We start from the raw sequence: 21,849 nt of genomic DNA, 5'->3' as shown, positions 1-21,849 counted from the left end.
GGCTGACAACCTTGCCGCCATCTATGAGCCGATTGTCTAGAAAATGTGGGAACCTCAACATCTCACAACCCTATGGGCCTCCACGGCCTGTTACAGGGACACCTTTACTTTTTACTTTACTTAATTTAATCACGATTTTTTAAATTTATTTTATACGCATCATAATTATTAGAATTTGCTTAAAGTAATTTAGAAATTTGTAATAATAAGGCGCGATTTCTCAAGGAGTATGTTCCGGATCGAGGAAGACTTACGTAAAATGAATTACGTAAGGAACTTTAAGGCTGGAGATTGGTTTTCCCACTCTTATTTGGTAACTGATATGGAATTACTCGAATCTCTCTGTCAGCTGAACGTACAATGAATCGCTGCTCTTACGAAGGTCGCTCCATGTTGGTTAAAGCTGCGGCCTTCACATGAAACAAACCTTTGGAACAGGTCGTGCAGTTGGTCTGGACTGGTCTGGAGTAGTTCTCTCCCGTATCAAGATGACTTCCACGATCACTCTCTGGTCGTTGTGTGTGTTCCAGCAGCACTGAAATTAATAAGCACTTTGCCATAAGAGAGTTTTACTGAATCTTCGGGATATCGGATGGGCAAATCAAATACACAGTTGTTAGCAACCAACGTTTCTTCCTTAAAAATATATTTACCGGTACTCTTAACCACAGTTTTAGCTTCAGGATCGAAAAATTATTGCAACGGTAGATGTGCAGCATTTTGCCTTTTGATAAATTTTCTTGTACATATCAGTTGCTTCCAGACTTGCATTCCGGAGTGTAGAGGTTGAAAGAAAGCGCAGTTGGTAACACATTTTCCACGCTCAAGAATACAGTAAGTTGTAATATACAGTTGTGTCCCATCTGCATAATGCTCTGGCACCTGTTTCGTTCCTGCACAGTTTAAGTGTGATGTGATGCAGGAGCCTGTGTGATAAAACTACCCAACTGTACTGATCATAAAGACAACCGAAAAACTGACCGATGAAATATATTTCAATAATTTAATGGAAAGAGAACTTAATAAAGTAGAGACATCCATTGTCTAAACACATGTGGACAAGAGCGACATCTACATGGGGAAGAAGGGAACGAAACGGAAAACAAGATGGCGGATACTACCAATCGGTGGTAAGTAAATTGTTTTAATATACTGTATTGTAATAGAAATGCGTATTTTATTTATTACAGTTCGATTTATTGAATTCATTTCTTCCATGTCACATCGAATATTTTTAATAAGAGAAGCTGTTAACGCGATGTCTCGTTTAGGCAGATTATTCTACTAATTATAAATATATTATTTAACAGGGTCAGAGAAAAGGAATATGTATGTATAAATGAGTTGAATTTATTTAATAGATTATGAATCCACCAGTAGAACGCATTTCAGTATGTAACATTTATATTGAATAAATTACTTTATCACGCAGTGTCTTTGTACTGCCACAGACTTGCCTGAATATATTGAAGTCTCCGATTTTGGATAATGGAATGCATTTCCATTTTTAAATTAATAAGGCAGCCCAGTTCTGTATTGTAGACGAATATGCTGTATTAAAATTATTGTTCCTCTATACGACCGTAGTGCTAAGTATGTATTGTAAAGTTATGGACACGTTGTCGAAAAAAAAAATACTTTGTCGAAGTGACCTGAACTTATCTAATTGTTCAAGTACAGCAAAACATGCATACATCGGACTTGGATGCATTGGAATCTACTTCAAAGTCAACTAGTAAATGTATCTGTAAGAATGAAAGTCCCAACCGAGAGAGAGATTCCATGAGCTGAGATTTTACTACGTAATGCTTGGCGTCAGTGGCGGCTCGTTGTTAGGTTGTAGATAATCCCACTTTACAGTGAATGACACATTTTAACACATCTGTTCCAACTAAGTAGCAAACTAAAAAGAAAAACCTCAAAATTCATATGATCTCAGAAATGTTTTAAATTTTTATATTTGTTTTTTATAAAAACAGATTCTCTTCTGTCAGTATAAGTCCCTATTTCACTGGTAAAATGTAAGCTTAATTTATTTAGTTTGAAAGCCTCCGGTATTGACTAACACGGATCCATATTGTACCCAATGTGTTTAATTACTTGAGACATGTTCGTTCAAGCCCTGATGATGACAGAATTGTTGTCGAAACATGTAGCTTAGCTATATTTGTAATGAATAAGTAAAATGTGTATTAACATCCATCTCCATTGAAGATATTTCTATACAACTCGTTATGTTGTGTTGACTGTTATAGCACAAAAAACTCCAATACTCTACACACAACAGAATACAATCTATAAAGAATAAAAGTGTTCAAATTTGTCCTTGAAGCTCTCAGGGATCCAATGGATGTGATACATTATACTGGTTATGCCTACATTTAAATATAGAAAATTACGAACTTGTTCATTTGGACACTAGGCCCGTTACTGATCGGGAGTCTCTCAAGTGCTGCAGAGACCTGACCTCCTACGCGTCAAGTGCTGTGGGTCCCGTGACCTTATGAGTACAAACTTTATTGATTTCTCTAGATTCTCAAACCGGCGAGCATCGTAAAATGCAAAGTAATTTCCAGGCCTGCATGAAACCAGAATCCAAGTATTAAGGAAAACGTTGCAGTTGTGCCCCACGAAAGGTGGAATATTATTTCGTGGGGCCCACTTGGTACGTCGCCCACTAATTGGCCAACTGTATGAGCCCGGTATGATAGATGAGTGTCGAGCATTATTGTGGAATGGAAATTGGCAAGGGAACTCAAGTCCTCGGGGAAAGCGTGTCCCAGTGCCAATTTGTTCACCACAGACTCCACATGATCTGACCTGGGATCGAACCTGGGCCGCCGCAGTATTTGGCCTAAGTAAATGTATATTTTGTTTCCTTGTGAACGGAGTAGGTCGGTCAGTCAGTCAGTCAGTCAGTAAGATGGCTGCTTACAGGCAGACGGCCGACGTTCTCTTCCTGGGAAGGGTAGGTGTTTTTACAGACTAGCTTTTGGAGCCACCCAGTCCCTATCCAGACTCCCGGAGTACGAAGCTGATCCCACACACACAAACCCGTGCCGCAGTTAAGACTGCGTACTGTGCTACCCCTTGTTTGGCTTTATGATATGGTGCGTAAGCATAGAAGGATTCGCTTTACCTTTGTTCTTGCGATGTAACTGGTTGGCGTACCGGCAATGTTCTACACCTGAGATCTGCACGTATCTGCTCCTAGTGGAATATTTCGAATGCTAATTTCCTCAGTTTCCTCAGTCAGTGCCGATGTAGTGTCCGGCAGGTCACTAACAGTTACTTTCAAATTCGTACCACTTCGCCTTTTATTGTCTTCTAGTTTATATCGGCACTACATTAATTCTTAAACTGAAACGGTGTTAAATAAAACAAGAATTAATGCTTTGTTTCTATTTTGCCTCGTCTAGAACACTTTCTATTCTTACTATGATGAAGACTATCGCTGAGTGAGGATGATAACGGAGCGTGAATAGGGCGAGAGACCGCCTCTGTGGTCTAGTGGTCAGAGTTCTTGGCTACAGATCCAGAGGTCCGGGTTCGATTCCCGGCGCTACCAGATTATCTGAGAAGTAGGGGGTCTGGAACGGGGTCCACTCAGCCTCGTGAGGATAATTGAGGGGCTATATCAAGGAAATAGCGTATTCGGTCTAGAAAACCGAATTTAACGGCCATGGGGATTCGTTGCGCTGACAATGTGACACCCTCTATCCGCTGAAGTTGGCACTAATTTCGCCGTCAAGCGGCGGTCACTCGATTGGTATAGTTCGCTTACGGACTAAAACCACGGAGTTTGTTTTTTTGGATAAGGCGGAAAGCAGTCGTGGTCTATTTCAAACCCCAGCGTCTGGCGAGGAATAAAGAACAGCACAAGGTATTTTGAGGAAAGGTTGTCGCTCACAGAATTCGAATTGGGAGCCTAACGAATACGAGGTAGGTACATAGCCAAGACATTTCGTATCTACAATTATTTCTGAGTTTTATGAATACAACCCTTGGCTGTATCATAACTCCGTTTACCACAGTTGTGTGCATATGATAACTGAGAACTGTATATAAAATATTTTAGTCTGAAAACCCGACAGGATTAGACCACATGGGATACTTAAGGCTAAATGGGAGGATAATATTAGATTAGATTCTAAAGAAAGAACGTGTGAGGTAGTGGACTGGGGTAATGCATTGTCACATGTTAGTGCCTAGACATTGGGTCTAGATTTGTAATTGGATTTACTGGACTCTTATAAACCGTAACTACACGTAATTATAATATTGTCGCTAATTCACGCAAAAGTCTTTTCGGTTTTTTTTCACTTGACGTTGCTAGGCTACGGCCAGTCTACATACTATAGAAGCATGTAAGTTCTGGGATCCATCATGTCGGAAGGAGAATGGATTTTGAACTGAACTTGCGTGGCCTCTACTATGTGTGGATACAATTACCGACTTCTCACTACCTTATCGACAAGCACGAGCGGGGACTCACCACGACGCACTAGGATAACTCACTGTCGTTCTGTTACGGAAAACATGACATGAGGACGCTGCGTTCCACGCGTTTTTGGATGAAGTGATGGAGTAAACGTGTTCCCTATTGGGGGGGGGGGATTCCCGTGTGGCCTTCGACCATCCTGGCGGTCAGCCCTTGCAATTAAATTTCGAAATTATGTAAAGAATTTCGATTAAATATGAAATGCGGGGCAAGATCGCAATGCAGAGAAAATAAGTATGTCGAAAATACAGAAAATTTTGGTATTTGAAAATTTAATTCGGGAAATCAAATATTGCATTCTCGAGAAATTTGAGAGCAGGTTTAATGTGCGGGAATTCTTGCTATCATTCGTTTCAGAATCTTGTATCCCTGTTTCCTATCCTCAAATTATATAAAATTATAATTTTGGGAAATTTGGTTCTCACACTAAAGGAAGAACATGCATTATGTGTTGGTGTGTGTGGAAATAGGGCGTTGGAAAGCGTATTTGGACTTAAGAGGGAAGAAGTTAACAAGAGACTGGAGGAAATTACATAATGAGCCACACATTTTGTGCCCTTCGATAAATGTTATTGGGACGAACATGAAATGGCCGGGGATGCAGCACCCGTGGTAGAAACTCGCACAGAAATTTAGCCTAAGAAGCCGAAAGGAAGAGTTGACATGTGAGACTTGGGTGTAATTTGGAAGGTAATGTTAAATGCATTTTAAGGAAATTGGGGAATGAGGTTATGGACTGGATTAAACGCGACTAGTAGCTTCGAAATTGCTACCTCTTCTTATTTCCCGACTTAACATTCACGGCCGTCCCCACAACTGAAGCTACATAACAGTTTTTTTTTTTCCTTGGCACTACAGCCCCAGTGGGCCTAGGCCTACCTCCATGAACTTCTCCGTTCACTTCGGTTTTTCTGGATCTTACACATTCGGTAGGACTCCTTGGGCGGGTGATCAGCTCGTCGCAGGCCTCTACCTGTACACAAACACAGAAAAGCGCGCACACACACACACACATCCATGCCCTGAGTGGGATTCGAACCAACGATCCCGGTTTCCAAGCGAACGAAGACAGTGCATGCCCTAGACCACTCGGCTACATAATTGTATACAACCTGAAAATAAATTAAGCTTTTGCCAGGCATCCAGAGATGTGTTCAGTGTTGCAGGAGCATAAATTCGAATTATCTGAAGCAGGAATTTTGGTTATCCCTAGGTGACCTGGTGCGAATGTGCAGAATGTCGAGCACTGGTAACAACCACGAAGGCAGAAGACATGGGCCGGGAAGCGCCACCTGAACCCTAAAGTATGACTCCCCACTTCCACTCCCCTTGTCTCCTTGCAATATATTTTTAGATTACAGCCGAGCAATCGTCGAATTATATCGTCAACTGTTTTGTCGCTAGAGAGAAGCCCAGGGGATCAATTGAATCTTCACCATTTTCATGAGGCGTACAAGGAAGTTCGGCCGGTATTGTCCTGCAATGTATTCATAGAACAGTAGGAGCAAATACTAAACGAAACCGAACCGAGATGCGCTAGCAAACTGTCGCAGTGCTGATCTTAAAGCAGTAAAAATCCATACGAGATATTTTTTTTTTGTAATATCAGAAGTATTCCGAGAAATTTTGTAGCAATTGGAACCGAACCCGGAACAGTTGGAAAAAGAACTAAAAATGTATCAAGATTTTTTCCGGTTCGAGCCTTTGGAAATGTACATACTGCGGGACATAGGAGCAAGTGCTATATGTATGTATCGTAAATCCATATACAGATGTTTTAATTGTGGAAATTGCATTATTAATGTAAAATTGTTACTCTTTTGTCTCTGGGATTACTGACATTCTCTTTCATGACACCGTCCAGGCGGTTGTACTGACAACTTTCTATACTTGTGTATGGGACGAATCGACTTCGAATCCAAGTCAGGGTTCCAGCTGTTCTTAATGTTTTACAAAATTTTCATGTCCCCAAGGAAACTATCATGATCGTCCCAATTCCCATTCTTATTATCCCAACATTTATGATCATCATTTCATTTCACATTATTTAACTTATGTAAATGTGAAGTTATTGCTGAACAACGAAATAATCAATAAATATACTTTCATATTACGCGTTCATTAAATTTGGGGCACGCGGTAGCGTAGTTTGTTGAGGGACTATGATACAAGCCGGAGGGTCGCGGGTTCGATTCTCACAATGGCCTTGAGGTCGACTCACCTACTAACAGAAATGTGTACCAGGAATCTTCGGAGGGGTAAAGCGCGGCCTGTGCCTAAGGCCGACAAACTCAACGCCATCTGTGAGCCGATTGTCTAGAAAATGTGGGAGTCTCGACGTCTCACACCCCGATGGGCTTCCACGGCCTGTTACACGGATAGCTCTACCTTCTTTTATTAATTACCTTTATAATAAATATAATTGTGCCTGTTTTTGGTTTATACTTACGTGCAAGGTACAACTCGGTGCGAAAAATAATTGAAGTTCTCACAACTGTTGTTCGATCGTCTGGGAAATAATGCCATATAGTCCCTTGAATGTTATCATACATTTCGGACGAGTATGATGCCTCCATCTTCAGGTTTGAAACGTAAATTAAGCAAGAAACCAGCATGAAGCAGGCAGCAAGAGAATCTTGACTCTCAACTAACTACAGATAATATTCCGCAGTAATTAAATCTGGTTCCTCAGGTCACATGCTGAAGTCAAAGTCTGCACGTGTATAAGGAAATGGAGTCCGTTTATACACAGGGACTTTAGACGCTCCAGATAGTCGATTTTCCCTACTGAACAATTACTTAGCGGGTGTGTGTGTTATTTCAAGCGTACAATATGCTTTTGCAGAACTACAGCAGGACATGCAGAAAACGGAAATTTAATTGAAGTGAAACTTCTAGTTATGGGAAAACTCCTACGACCCACCAAAATCGTCATTGTAAATTTATCTCTTACGCCACCTACCACTCGGCGCTACAGCCCTAGGTGAGCCTTGGCCTCCTCTACAACCAGTCTCCACAACCAATGCGTGCTGCCATAGGAATGGACCCAGGCATGATGACCCGAGGCTGGTTGTTAGGTTTCTGAACACAATTCTTTTTACAGGATGAGGTTGTTAGCCTCATGTCCAAACCCCAACCTGGAGGACCAGGGTATCTCTCGTAGCCTGAACTAGAGTCCCTTTGACCTTTCCGGCATAGATGACCCTACTGGTAGTTGAACTGCCGCCGGCATAGCTCTCCAGGTCACAGAGTCATGCAAGCCCCACCACCGCGACACGGTGGAGGCAACTTTGGGGGGATTTATATCTCATAAACCGAAACTAAATACAGTTGCAACAAAAGAAGAATATAATTTCAACAGAAAACGAGGTGTCTAAATAATCCCTGTTAACAGGCGGGTTTGACTGTAGATATCACAGGTCAGTACGAGTAAAATAATAGGTCTGTCATTTCCAAGTACAGTAGAGTGCAACAGCTAACTTGCAGTCATCCCATCGTGACGCTTCTTGTTTTCTTGCCGCACTTTGTCGCAAGATGTAATAAAATGGCTGTTATTTTGTACTTTGGACTTACAGACGTATAAATCCAAGGCTGTTGCATCTCCTAATATTACGTAATTGTCAATGTTCCTGGTTATTATTTCTATTTCACTCTCTTCTCCTACAGTTGCCGTTGTTAAGAAAAACCGAAGCTTTCTCTGTGAAACTTTCTTCGTGATCAAATATTTATTCATTAGGATATCAAAGTTTACGTACAAAAGTTACATAAGACACGTTTGTGAGGCAGTATAAACCCTGCGTTGAGTGATTTCGTTATGTGACAGACCACCTGAGAGTGAAGTCTAACACCAGATCATCATCATCATCATCATCAACAACGACTTTTTTTTTTCATTGGCGCTACAGCCCTCATCTGGGCCTAGGCCTACCTCCATGAAATTCTCCGTCTCACTTCGGTTTACTAGATGTTAGACATATGGTAGGACTCCTTGGGCGGGTGATCAGCTCGTCGCAAGGCCTCTACCTGTACACAAACACAGAAAAACGCACACAGACATCCATGCCCTGAGTGGGATTCGAACCCACGATCTCGGCTTCCGAGCGAGCGAAGACAGTGCATGCCTTAGACCGCACGGCTACCGTGACCGGCCCTGATGTTCGGATTATAGACACAAATATTAACTGAAAATAATGAACAACTATGAGATTATGAGATTATTCTGCTTGTGCTACTCCTACACTACTGCAAAATTCGGTATAATACTACGTTGTGTGAATTTACAAATATTTATGCAAAACTACGCTTAATTATTTGCATTGCAGTTCACACACATTTGTGACGAATGAGCTGTCAAATCATCATACGTGGGAAAGTCCGAAGTTCAGTTCACAAGAGTCACAAAGGTCGGTGTGCTAATTCGGTTAAGAAAGTCGAAAAGTTACCAAAATTTAGGCTTAGGCCAAATAGGATAAATTATTATTGGTAGTTACTGAATCGCATTATAGCGCCCGAGAAAACCAATCAGTACACACACAACGTCATATTCTGAATTCGAGAGACTGAAATATTGTAATACGTTCATCTGTTGGGAGACACGGCGATCCGTTACCGTCGGGTTGCAGAGGAAGAGCCTTCGCGAGGCTGTAGAGTAGACGCCCCATCTCATGTGCACTATCTTCCTGTAAATTCAGCACTCAACTTGAAATCTATGCGAACAACGAAGAAGCACATTGTCAGGTGTTTATGGCCCCGTGACTAAAAGACGGGCTTTGAATTGGATGATTGGATTTATTGATACCTTCTTTACAATCTCCCTTAATCACAATAAATTATAGCGCTATCGCTGCTCTACCGACTTCACAAATCACTACGACACACCAAGTCTTCTCAGCCTTCACTAGTCGTATCCTCATTTATAACAGTCTCCCTGTAACTACAGCACACATAAAGTCGTCTTTTCTTCACAGGTTGACTTTCAATTGACAACTGAACTGAACCGAACTTCTGACTTTTAGCTGGCTGTCAATTATCGTTGTCTTCTCGCTATATAGTCTCGGGTCGGATCACAACACAGAAAATACATCCGCTGCCTAGCAGTAGATATATGCGAACCATATAGAAAACACCTCTTGCAACATTGGTTCTATTGTTACGTGCGCGTATTTCTGGCGTTGTCTAGAAATGCGTCTTCTCTATTGTTGGTTGGGCATTTACTGTGAGCTTGTTTGCCAGACGTTCCCTAGCAGTGGGTCCACGTGTCACAATATTTCGGGATTCATCATTATGAATCCGGACTTTCGTTTCAGTATTAGCGAAGTGTGCTAAACTATTTAAAGTTGCCCACGTATAATTCCGGTGTGCAGTGTTCAACAATCCTGAGAACATTCCTGCGGAAGTATACACTTGAAAACTCCAAAGCCCACATCGACTCGCTTGCTTACCCTGGACCTGGTCATTTCATATATTCTCGTATTTGTGCCCCCTGAAAGATCTGCAAATACTATTGTGTATATTTGACCAATCCTATTGCATATTCCGAACGAGCTAGTCATTAACATGACCAAGCCAGATGATCCTCGACAGTTACAGCAGATTATGGCACACAACGCATAGACTTGACTAAACCTCGCCAGAAGACGAGACAATTATATGACTATATGACTAAACTGTGAAGAATCTGAAATGGAGCAACCGCAGCCATTTTAAGGCACTGCCCATGACTGATTTTCTGTTTATTTAATTAGCTTGAACTTTTTCTTGATTTAAGAATCAGCTTCACTTGGTCATATTATCCAGTTTCGAGTGTTAGGAAGATTAATGATAGTGAATTGGGGAAGATGTGGAAGGAACCGCCTTGGCCTAATTTGAGGTACTACCCTGAAATTTTCCTGGAGGGGCTAAGAAAACAAACATCAGTCAGGGTAATCGGTTTCCGAATCGAGGTGTGAACCCGATACCTCCCAGATATGAAGCCGGATCGAGAAGCTCTGAAGTTTCATGAAGTACACTTCACACAGCGTAGAACGGTAGAATGATTGGGAGGGATACCTAAAGAAACGGTTTGCCTCATAGCCATGTACTAGGGAATTGTTCTGGATTGTCTGAGGAAATCCACGAAATTTCACAGCCAGAAGGACGGGTATCCAGACTCAGAATCCTGCCTGAGACCTACAGAAAACCAGGGCCCGATGTAAGGGTGCGGGAACACCGGGATATCAAAATGTGGTGGCCCCTATCAGTAAAAACAAATTTAAGTGATGGCAATTTTTTTGCTGTTATTGTTTCGTGCAATGACTAAAAATACAAATTACCATTTCGTGATTTTAGAGAAGAAATATCAATTCTTTGGATTCTGTTTCTGTTTTGTGGAGCCCCGGCTGCGACCTCCCTTGTCTCACCCCTTCTCAAACCCAACTCTGCAGAAAGCGAAGCAGGTGTACAGATGACGTGTATATTTGTTCTATCAGAGTGTCCTTGGAGAGACTGAATACTACCATGAGAACCATACCATAATAGTTGGGTTCGATTCCAGAACATTATGAACATAAAGCTTCGGTGCTGCATTACCCCGCGACTTCAAGTGAAGTTTCTTTTTAAGAGAAAGCGACTTTCCGTTCTTGCGTAATCGTGAGACCTATATATATCAGAATGTTGTAACCAATTATATCATGTAATCTCCGCAAATGTGTTTCTTATCGGGAAACGCGTCGAAGAGGAGTAATTCAGTATAGAACGTGTTTAAAGCAAATATATTTTATCGTCTGTATATATAGACTTAGTGGAGCATGTTCAGCCCTGACCAAAGTTAACTGCCTCTGCAAGATACGCAGAATTTATCACTGGAAGTGTTGTTTGTGCATCTGAATAATGTCGAGTTTTTTCGACGTTTTGCGAAGCTTGTTACGAGTGAAATACAGTTGACCCTTAGGCTGGGGCCACACGAGCGCACAAAATGCGTCCGTTGTAACGAACGTCGTGACGTCCGTTGTAGAAATAAACAAGAGAGGCGAATGCTACACTTTCTTCTGGCTCCATTGCAGACAAAAAACTACACACCGCATTCTGCAACTGTGGTGTTCTCAGCAACGTCCGTCATAAAGTACGTTCGTTGCAACGGACGTACTACATGCGCTCGTGTGGCCCCAGCCGATGCGCGTCATGAGAGCATATACGGGGAGTGAGTGTAAGGAAACACAATGCTAGAGGTGAGTGATCAGTTTTATGCTCAGGCCTGCTTTACTCACATGTAAATAGCTCCCGATGCCCACTGAATAAGAGCCTGAGTGGGCCCCACGGCCGCTACGAATGTACAGATTTTGGAAACGGAAACTTTGTCATGAAGATAGAACCACGCTCTTTTATGACTGAGATGGCCCCGAAGGAAAGGGGCCAAAACTGAATACATGTATTTCTAAACTAATAAATACTTTGTAAGATTTGAGGCTTTCACGGCTTTTACTATGAAGAATATCGTCTTCTAGGATGTAGCGCCGTGTAGATCAAGTGTAAACCGACGTTTCGGAGGAACGTATCGCCTCCATCTTCAGGGTAGAAAAATCTGCGAGCGAGGAACCATCGTGTGCAGGGGTCTGCAGACTGAGTCATCAGTCGAAATACTCAGCTATACAAGCTATATAGCTGGATGTTCACGACTGATGACTCACTCTGCATCCACCTGCACACGATGGTTCATCGCTCGCGGATTTTTATACCCTGAAGATGGAGGCGATACGTTCCTCCGAAACGTCGGTTTACACTAGATTTACACGGCGCCACATCCCAGAAGACGGCATTCTTCATACTAAATACTTACCGATCTGAAGCTGATGGTAAGAAATGGAGCAGTACTCTTCAAATTCCTTACGTCTGTTCAAAATAGCCATCACGTAAGGCAAAGCCTGCCGTTATTTTCATTCTGTAATATAAGGGATACCTGAAACCCCTTCATCGGTGGTAACGCAGATGAAGCTTGAAAATGACCGTTCGCCAGCCTCTGGTGCCGTCGTGTGGGATGCACTTTTAGATACATCTCGCTACTGCACTTCATAACCTGGAGTTTACGTCAAGGCTGCACTGAGTAATTATCCAATTTAACTAGATAATTTAACTTCAATTACCATGCCTTATGAAGCTGTATGTTCTCACAGCTGCTCCAGTGAAGAATCTTCTCGTCTGGGATGTGACACCGTGCAGCCTGGTAGATATTTACAGACGGCTGAGAGGAACGTGCTGTCTCTATTTTCAATTTAGAAGAGAGGGCCCTACTTCGAAGACGCAGAGAACACGCTTCTTCGAAATGTTGATAAGTATCTACCAGACGACACGGTGTCACATTCGAGACGAGAGTAATGCTCTTACCATGCATAGATATGTTTACGTTGCGTAATGCATTTCTGGCTAGTGTTTATAGTTGGTCCGATGCGACAGTTTTGTGCATATCTAATTACGTCATTAGCAAACCTACGAATCATACCTGCCGTCAAGTGCGGAGGTAAGCTATCAGAAGTGAAGTAGTTTGGGTTTAATGCAGTGCTGTGAATACGGCGCATGAGTTTTTTTTTTGCCTTCCATTTAGATTTAAGTTTTGAATTTGAGGTTCACAGCGGTCAGTATAAAGAATACTGTCGTCTGGGTGGTAACGCCGTGTATTTCGGATGGAACCCGACGTTTCGGAGCTGCTTATCCCGGTATCTTTTCTGTCTTATTCTTAAATCATGGAGACTGGGGCGATATGTTCCTCCGAAACATCGGGCTCTCCGAACTACACGGCGTTACAAACCAGAAGACCGTGACCTTCTGGTTTTCAATTGATTGTTTCGTACACTGCCTGACGTATTAATTAGAATTCTGGTTAAGTTGTCCGTACTCGTAACAGGACCTTATTTTGTCCTCCTCCACCTTTTCTTCTCCTCATTTTCCTCCTCCTCCTTTTTCTTCTGCTCCTCCTCCTCCTCCTCCTCCTCCTCCAAGGGTGTATATGAGGACATTGTCCTACTTCAAGAGAATACGTCCTCCCGTCTAGATGTGGGTCGTGCGATGCTCCGGCGTCATCTTCCTTTTATAATTTTGTAATAACTTTTGAAGTCTTTCTGTCTGTCATAAGGCTTCACGCGTGGATACTTAATGTTATAAAAAGTTCGTGACAGTTGTCTGGTGTCATCACGGGAGAATTTTCTTCCTGCTTTTTCTGTTATCTGGATAAAAACATTCACGTTACGGAGGCTGGCACGTCTCCGTCGTGTTGAAAAGGTTTTTTTACTCCTTGTATTCTAGCAATGGACAAAGTCCACAGAAAATTCTCGCAAGAAAGATAGGTAAATTTGAGCGGCCTTGAAACTCGTTTAAATTGAACTTGGGTTTCTTTTATAATGATGCAGTAATATTTGGGTTACGTTTGTGATTTCACAACGCGAATATTTTAATTGACATCCTAGGAGAACTATCTTGTTTTCACGGAATATTTATAATGTTTGCAGAACAGGACTTGACATCAATTCCAACTACGACTTTTTTTCAACTGCAAATTTTAAGTATCCACGGCATTCCAATTGTATCCCGTTCTGCCAACGTCGATATTTCGTGTACACACTGATAAGATATGTGACTTGTATTTGGTGAAAGAACGTGGCACTTCTTTAAACTCATATAAGTGTTTATGTTGGTCTCAGTACTCCTAATCCCCAACTTACCGCGGAGCCTTAGTCTTACTCTCTGCGGTGTTGCCAGTCGTGTTTACCAGCAACGTAACTGCAGCGGTTGGCGAAGGATTGCTACAATATATTTGACTAGATCTTACATTAGAAAGAAGTACGTCTTCTCTGAAATAAAACGCTACTTCTGCAGTGAAATGATGAGGAACGGAGTATGGGACCGGTGTTAAAATAATTGCGGCAAACCAAGTTTTACACCCATACAAATCCAGATCCTGTGCAATCTGTGGCCAAACAAAACATACTTCTTTCCTATGGTAAAGGATTTTAGCTTCCCGTCCAGTGCCCAAGCTATGAGGACCACACTTTCTTGCCTGCCCGCGACAGTTTATCAACAGCCTTGGTAATATAAATGCAATAGCGACATGATCGTCCGGCAGTCAGTGTGCGTGTGAATATATGCTTGCCGCCACACACAAGCCTGTACATAATTATTACAGATTTCATACAGTACTCGGGAAGCTTTTGCTTTAGTGTGCCACTGGTAAGGTCCGGGAAAACCAGGTGGGACTGAAATTAAATGGGACACATCACCTGCAGGTCCATGCTGATGATATGAATGTTTTAGAAGGTAACATAGATACACGTATTATAAAGAACACAGAAACTTGAAGTATATGTTAATCTCTAGTCATCAGAATGCAGGGCAGAATCATGACATAAAGACAGCTAGCAGATCCTCTGGAAATGTGGTACAGTTCAAGTATTTGGAAACGACAGTAACAGATAAAAATTTAATTCAGGAGGAAATGAAGAGGAAACTGAATTTGGGTAATTCTTGCTACCGTTCAGTCCAGAACATTTTCTCTTCTCGTCTGCTCTCTAAAAACGTAAGAATTAGAATATACAAAACTGTAATTTTGCCTGTGGTTCTGTATGGGTGTGAAACTTGGTCTCTGACATTAAGGGAGGAACACAGACTGAGAGTGTTTGAGAACAGGGCGTTGAGGAGAATATTTGGACCGAAGAGAGATGAAGTGACAGGATGTTGGAGAAAACTGCATAATGAGCAGCTTCATAACTTGCACTCTTCTCCAAGTATAATTAGAATGGTCAGGTCAAGGTGAATGAGATGGGCAGGGCATGTAGCACGAATGGGGGAGAAGAAGTATGCATATAGGATATTGGTAGGAAAGACAGAAGGAAAGATACCACTAGGAAGACACAAACATAGGTTGGTGGATAATATTAAAATGGATCTTATAGCGATGGGATAGGTGGTATTGGCTGGATTAATCTGGCTCAGGATAGTGACTAGTGGAGGGCTCTTGTGTACACGATAATGAAGCGTCGGGTTCCATAAAAGATGGGAAATTCTTCAGTCGTTGTACAAATGGCGGCTTCTCAAGAAGGGCTGATCCCCATGCAGTTAGACTGCGGATACGCAGACTGTTCCGTTAAGAAATACTTTTCAGATTAAGCCCACTAAAATATTTCCCGACTTGAACACACTGAAACAGGAATTTGATAACAATGCTAATTTGAATTAATATTAAAGTTGCTCGAATACCTTGGATTTCCTTATCTGGGTATTTAACGAAGTTTGTATTCACATTTGTAGATAAATGTACTAAGAGCAGCAATCCATTACACAGCAGAGAATTTCTGCCAGTATAAAATAAGAGGGTGAACGGAGAAGTTCATGGAGGTAGGCCTAGGTCCACCGGGGCTGTAGTGCCAAGGAAAGAAAAATAAAATAAAATAAGAGGAGGGCCCCCATGAAAACTTCAGTGCACAATAGTGTGATAAGAAAGTTATTTTCAGACACATAATCTTCAGGTGTTTGAATCCTGTGGTGCAAAACGTGAACATCTGCAGCTACTCTTTATTGTACTTAAGATATAATTTATATCAAAATCATATTCACGAGCTGTAAAAGAAGAAACAAATTAGGGGTTCAGAAGATACTTTCCTGCCTCAAAGTTTCCTAGTCCGGAAACACCCACTGCTCTGTTGTAGCGTGTAAAGCCGTTGCTATGCAACGACCGCGAGATGGGCGGATATACCAGGGCAGTCTCTCTAAAACGGCTCGGTAAACATATTCCCGTTATTAGACAGCAGATTCTTAATAGCACGAATGTGGGAGACGAGGAATGCATATAGGATATTGGTGGGAAAGCCAGAAGGAAAGAGACCACTGGGAAGACCAAGGCGTAGGTGGGTGTACAATATTAAAACCGGTCTTAGAGAGAGAGAGAGAGAGAGAGAGAGAGAGAATGGGATAGTATGGATTGGATCGATCTGACTCAGGATAGGGACCAGTGGAGGGTTCTTGTGAACACGGTAATGAACATTCGGGTTCCATAAAATTCTGGGAAATTCTTAAGTAGTTGCAGAATTGGCGGTTCCTCAAGAAGGGCTCAGCTCCATGAGTATAAGTAAACTGTTCGTCTTCTTCTTCTTGTTTCAACCAAACAGTAGTGTTTCATTATTTTTTCATATTTATTATATTAACAAAATAATATCCTCCACCCTGTAATTTCTATCGTCCTGTTTGATTCATTTCCTTACGAGTATATTATCTGTGGTTGTATTTTCTGACGTTTCCATTTGCTTACTTCAAATTGATCCCACACAGATACTTCTAGATTGTTGTAACAGGTCTGCCAGTATCTGTGTTATTTGATGTATTATTAACATTAATTAATTAACATTAACATTATTAACATATCGCATTAATTTATTGAGTGTTCATTATGTAATAAAATTTCATTCACACCTAAAGTTAAATCGTCAGGTATCTCCCATCATTTGACAGGCACTTCGCCATTTAAAATTTCCTCGTGTTGAATAGAGACGTTAGAGGAAAGAAGCAGAAGCCATACCGCGAACTGACATTGGCTATATGCTAATGTAGAAAGTAAACTAGACATATTGTGAAGCAACTTTAACTCTGTACGTCTTTAAAAGCATTTCCAAGAATCTGCCTTAAGAACTTCCTCATTGTGGGCTTAGCCTGTGACTGGATGTCATGGTTCTAGCAAGACAAGTGAGACTCGCTCCGTAGATGGAATCCCTTGGTCACCTATCGCGGCTGAATTGTTCACAATTTTTTTAAACCTTCTGGCAAGCTATAGCGCAATACGTGAAAATAGGCCGCTCTCGTTACGCCCAATGTTTCCTACTGTCAGAAAAACACGTTGAAATTCGGCGGGAGGGCTTCTCTCCGTATACTCTTCTTCCTTTCCTCCATCTCTTTCATATCTTTATCTGTGTACCTTCTTTCGTAGGTAAAACAGTGAATTACAATTCATCTTTATCTTTCAGATGACACAGTTTAGAATTCGCAGTTACCATCTCACGTGACAAACTCTGTGCCGTGAGAGAGCTCTCATAATCTTCTGGTTCACTGTAAACAAAATGATAGAACTAATGGTTACGTATTCGATCCCCGTTATTGTACGTGTAAGTGCTGCTCGCTTGAAGAAAAGTGGCTGATTTATGAGACTGGAGACTTAGGGCATTGTGATTTCTGACCGATTTTTCGGCATGTGAGCTATGTGAACTCTTCTCTAACCGAAATTTCGATGGCAAAGACATGAAATAATTGAAATATTACTGCATATCAAACGAATAGTTGAAAGTCCATGGAAAAATATATAATAAGGATAATATTAATGTCATCAAAATTCTGTAGGAGATGCATTTAGAAATTGCATTTTAAGGCATTTTGCCATTACCGCTGTAGACAAGTTCATTAATCTTTTCAGAGGCCATAATGTTTTATCGATCTGAAGTCCAACATATGTGCGGTAGGGTATAATTTTCCATTAAATATGTAAGGGAAACTCAAAATAAGTGCATTTCCGATTTAGTGTAAAAAAGAAGCATCATTTTTGATATATGATTCATTCCGAGGTGGTCAAAGTTAGAGACATTATAAGGGGGAACAGTCCCGGTAATCACGACGGGGTTAAGATTGTTACACAGGAGAGGCGGTTAAGATGTCAGACACGTTGGAGTTTGTCCTGAAGTACTAAACTTATGCAGACACTTTAGCAAGAGAAAATGTTTGGCTTTGGGAGAGGGACTCTTGGAGCATTAATCTAGTAACTTAGATACGTCTGGCTCTTGATGTAAAGTAAACTGTTCGAATGTAGGCTGAGGTCTTGATTTTCTTCAGACATAGGCCGTGCCATAGCTCAATCGATTAGTCGCTAACTTCCCACCGCGGCGGCCCGGGTTCAAACCCGGGTCTGGTCAAGTGGGATTTGTAGTGGACATAGTGGCGCTGGGGCGGGTTTTCTCCGAGTACTTCGGTTTCCCCTGCCGATCTTCATTCCACCAAATTCTCCATCATCATATTCATCCGAGGCAGGTACAATAGACCAATCACTGGCCGCCGTGCCGAGTGGACCCAGCTGGACTCCACCCTCCACTGAGCGAATTCTTCAGACATTCCAGAGAAACGCCATGTTTTTTAATTTCTTTTCGGATTGACTGTTACACCATTATATGGTGTTAATCAAGCTCTCGTTGTAAATTGTGAGAGTTCGTAATGCAGTTTTTCCTCCTTACACATTTCGGTCAGATGCCCGTAACAAGACTGAAATTTCTCTATCTTACGAGTATCACAAAAACGTGTGACATAAAATGGTAGAAATAATCAAGACGCATTTTGTACACATTAATTATAATGAGCACAAGTATGGGTTACATCTGAATTGCAAATGTTGGCAGTAATGAATGCTGAATCAGGTAAAGTAGGTCATCAGATAAATATACCTCGTGAAGTATTAACGAAGATCTCCGTAGAAATCCTCGTTCGTGCTTCGCTGTAAGTCCTTTTGTTGGTACATAAAGGCTTAATGGTCCATGCAAATTAGTAACTATCGAAGTTAATGATCTCCCTTTGAAAATGTCCTTCCGCTTCTCATTTCCAGTGCATGAAACGTGTTGTTTGCGCTCCGCACGTTGTCCTTGTGGTTCTGTGCTCTGATTCCCTCGAGCGGAGTCCTTCTTTATAAGAGGCTAATCACCAAGGTAACCCAGAAATCCCTCACATTTTACGGAAGATTTCATTTTTCATTCAGAATAACCGTCTAGTAGTCCATACCAGTGTTTCTGTAAGTTGTACGCAGGCGCGGCCGATCAGCGCTTTCGCACTCCCGCGCACGAGTCCCAGTCTCCCGCGCACTTTTACTGGTTTACTATATATTTTTTTTCCTTGGCACTACAGCCCCAGTGGGCCTAGGCCTACCTCCATGAACTTCTCCGTTCACTTCGGTTTTTCTAGATCTTACACATTCGGTAGGACTCCTTGGGCGGGTGATCAGCTCGTCGCAAGGCCTCTACCTGTACACAAACACAGAAAAACGCACACACACAAACTAAACATCGATAACCTGAGTGGGATTCGAACTCACGATCCCGGTTTCCAAGCGAGCGAAAACAGTGCCTGCCTTAGACCGCTCGGCTACCGTGACCGGCGGTTTACTATATAGTAAATTTGAACATTTAAAAATAAAACGAGGAAGTAAACAACAGATTTTTGTTATTTTTGGGAGCTTATAAATTTAATATCTGTTATGGGCCTTTTTAGAAAGGCGCTGTCCCCGCTCGGTTGCCCAAATGAACCCGGTTACTGCCCAGAAATACCACGGCTTGGCACTTGCTTTCCAGGCTCAGAAGGAACTTTGGCCCCTACTGATGAATCCAATCCACATCTTCCAATATTTTCTAAGTTCCATTTATATGTTTTCCTGTCGTCTTACACAATTCCAAAAATCCGCCAAAATCCGCCGCCCTGTTTGGCACTTCGTTAATATTAAGTTTCTTTTGTGGAGAGAAGATTTTGTCCCTCTTTCAAAACCCTCAAGCTGAAGAACAGCCCCTTGTCTACTCTCCGCGGCTTCTCATTTAGTGTCTTTGCAATTATCTTCCGTGTATGGAGGCCATCCCTGCCACCTGTTCCTCAGAACGTGCCAAGCCGTGGTTACAAGGAACCTACTTAATGCGGCTGTGTTTGCTCAACACATGAAAGGTATCACGTTTAGCAGACTGTGTACATATTTTGTAATATGAAAGTATGCTGGAGGAACTTAAAACCAAGACATCTTAGCTAACATTCTACCTTGTGTTTAAAAACTTCTCACAGCACAAAATACCTGGAAAAGTAAAGCCTGCCGGATTTCTGTAATAAATTGAGTTTTCATTCCACATTTCTGTAGTTAATACACACAAAAAATGTTGGTAAATTATTCGTGGAATGTGTTATTCGTTTTGATTTTGGATAATGTGGCCCTTCATATGGAGTTGTTACGTTGGAGGAGAAGCCAGGACTTTCAGAGGGAGCGCGTAGGAGATGAAGAGATCACATGCGAAATTAGGGCATTCGTCAGAAACCTTAAGTAAAAGTAAAGGTAAAGGTAAATTTGTCCCTATGCTTAACCAATTAAGTACCACGCCATGAAGGCGTATGGGGGAGTGGATGTATAGATCCACATTTTCTTGACCTCGACACTAGCTGTAGGTGAGTGGTCAGCTTCACGCCCCGGCCACTTTATATCTGGGGAAAGAGCCTCCGATACCCATTGGGTAGGAGGTCGTGTGGACCACAGAACCGGTCTGGACGACATGGAGGAAAAAAAATTCTTTACCCTACCCTACGACCCCTTGGTCATCGAGCCCGTAGCCAGTCGCTGTACCGAATACGCTATCCCGGCTCCCAGAAACATTGGGTAAGTAATTTATTTACAAAAGTAGAAGTGCCGCTGAAAAGGGAAAGTATAGTTGCAAAGAACGCCAACATACACATCCGGAGCAGTTACGAAATACCAACCTCACAGGTTCCAAACCAAGGAGGGCTGGGAAGAGATAGCAACACCAATAACATGTTTGCTTCTGAACAGGCAATGCAGTGTCCCGACGTCGGGAGGAAGGAGAACTGGGGGAAGTACAAACCCTTCTGTTCCACAGACTTTATCACCGTCGTCATCTTCGTCGTAAAAGTCTGTCCTTCGCACTCGCAATGGGATATTGCCCTTTGCGGCTTGCAGTAACTCGGCGTCTTCAGAAGGTAGACGGAATGACATAACTCACATAAAACAAAAGTAAAACTATTCCTGTACCAGGCCGTGAAGGCCCATAGTGTTATGAGAATTCGAGGCTCCCACATTTTCTGGACAGTCGGCTCACAGATGGCGGTAAGGTTGTCAGCCTTACGCGCCGGCCGCGCTTTACTCCCCAGGAAAAGTATTTAATTCCTGGTACTCATTTCTGTTAGAGGCTGAGTCGACCCCAGGGCCATAGTGCGGCTGGAAGGATTAAGTAAATTGAAAAAAATCCGATGACCTCATCGGGACTCATACCCGCGACCTTCCAGCTTGTAGCATGGCCCCTCAACCAACTACGCTGCCGCAATAAATTACAAAGATTATGCTCAGTTCTACTGCAATGTACAAAACTCAAAAGTACGAGTATCTCGCCCCATATGTAAGCCTAGTGTTGGGAGTTTTATTATTTAATTGTGCAGATTCATTACCCTCTTTCGAATTTAAAACTTTGCATCTTTTTGTCTGAAACCTTGCTGCGTGCAGTATTAATCTCCGTTATTTTATAAGGATGAAGGAATTTATTGCCAACCTGATGCAATTTTGTTGGAGAATATCTTTGAGACACGAGTATTTATTGACTGAA

At 42.0% G+C, this 21,849-nt stretch overlaps 1 protein-coding gene across 4 annotated transcripts in view; it reads left to right on the top strand.

The window, feature by feature from the left end:
- The window catches only part of LOC111872850, a 166,979-nt gene that overhangs the window by 10,391 nt on the left and 134,739 nt on the right, over window positions 1-21,849 (top strand). Inside the window, exon 2 of one of the 4 annotated variants that reach the window (XM_023867054.1) lies at window positions 902-1,130. The exons of 1 other annotated variant lie outside the window; for it this stretch is intronic. In XM_023867054.1, coding sequence (XP_023722822.1) covers window positions 1,076-1,130 — 55 coding nt within the window. In that variant the 5' untranslated portion in view covers window positions 902-1,075. Of the gene's footprint in view, window positions 1-901; window positions 1,131-21,849 lie in introns of those variants that run through there. 2 more of the 4 variants (XM_023867055.1, XM_033754861.1) reach the window with 2 other exon arrangements.

Source organism: Cryptotermes secundus, unplaced genomic scaffold, assembly GCF_002891405.2.
Source record: "Cryptotermes secundus unplaced genomic scaffold, Csec_1.0 scaffold298, whole genome shotgun sequence".
In the NCBI taxonomy this organism is placed as follows: Eukaryota; Metazoa; Arthropoda; class Insecta; order Blattodea; family Kalotermitidae; genus Cryptotermes; species Cryptotermes secundus.
Note: the sequence above shows the minus strand (reverse complement) of the source record. Positions and strands in the feature narration are given on the sequence as shown.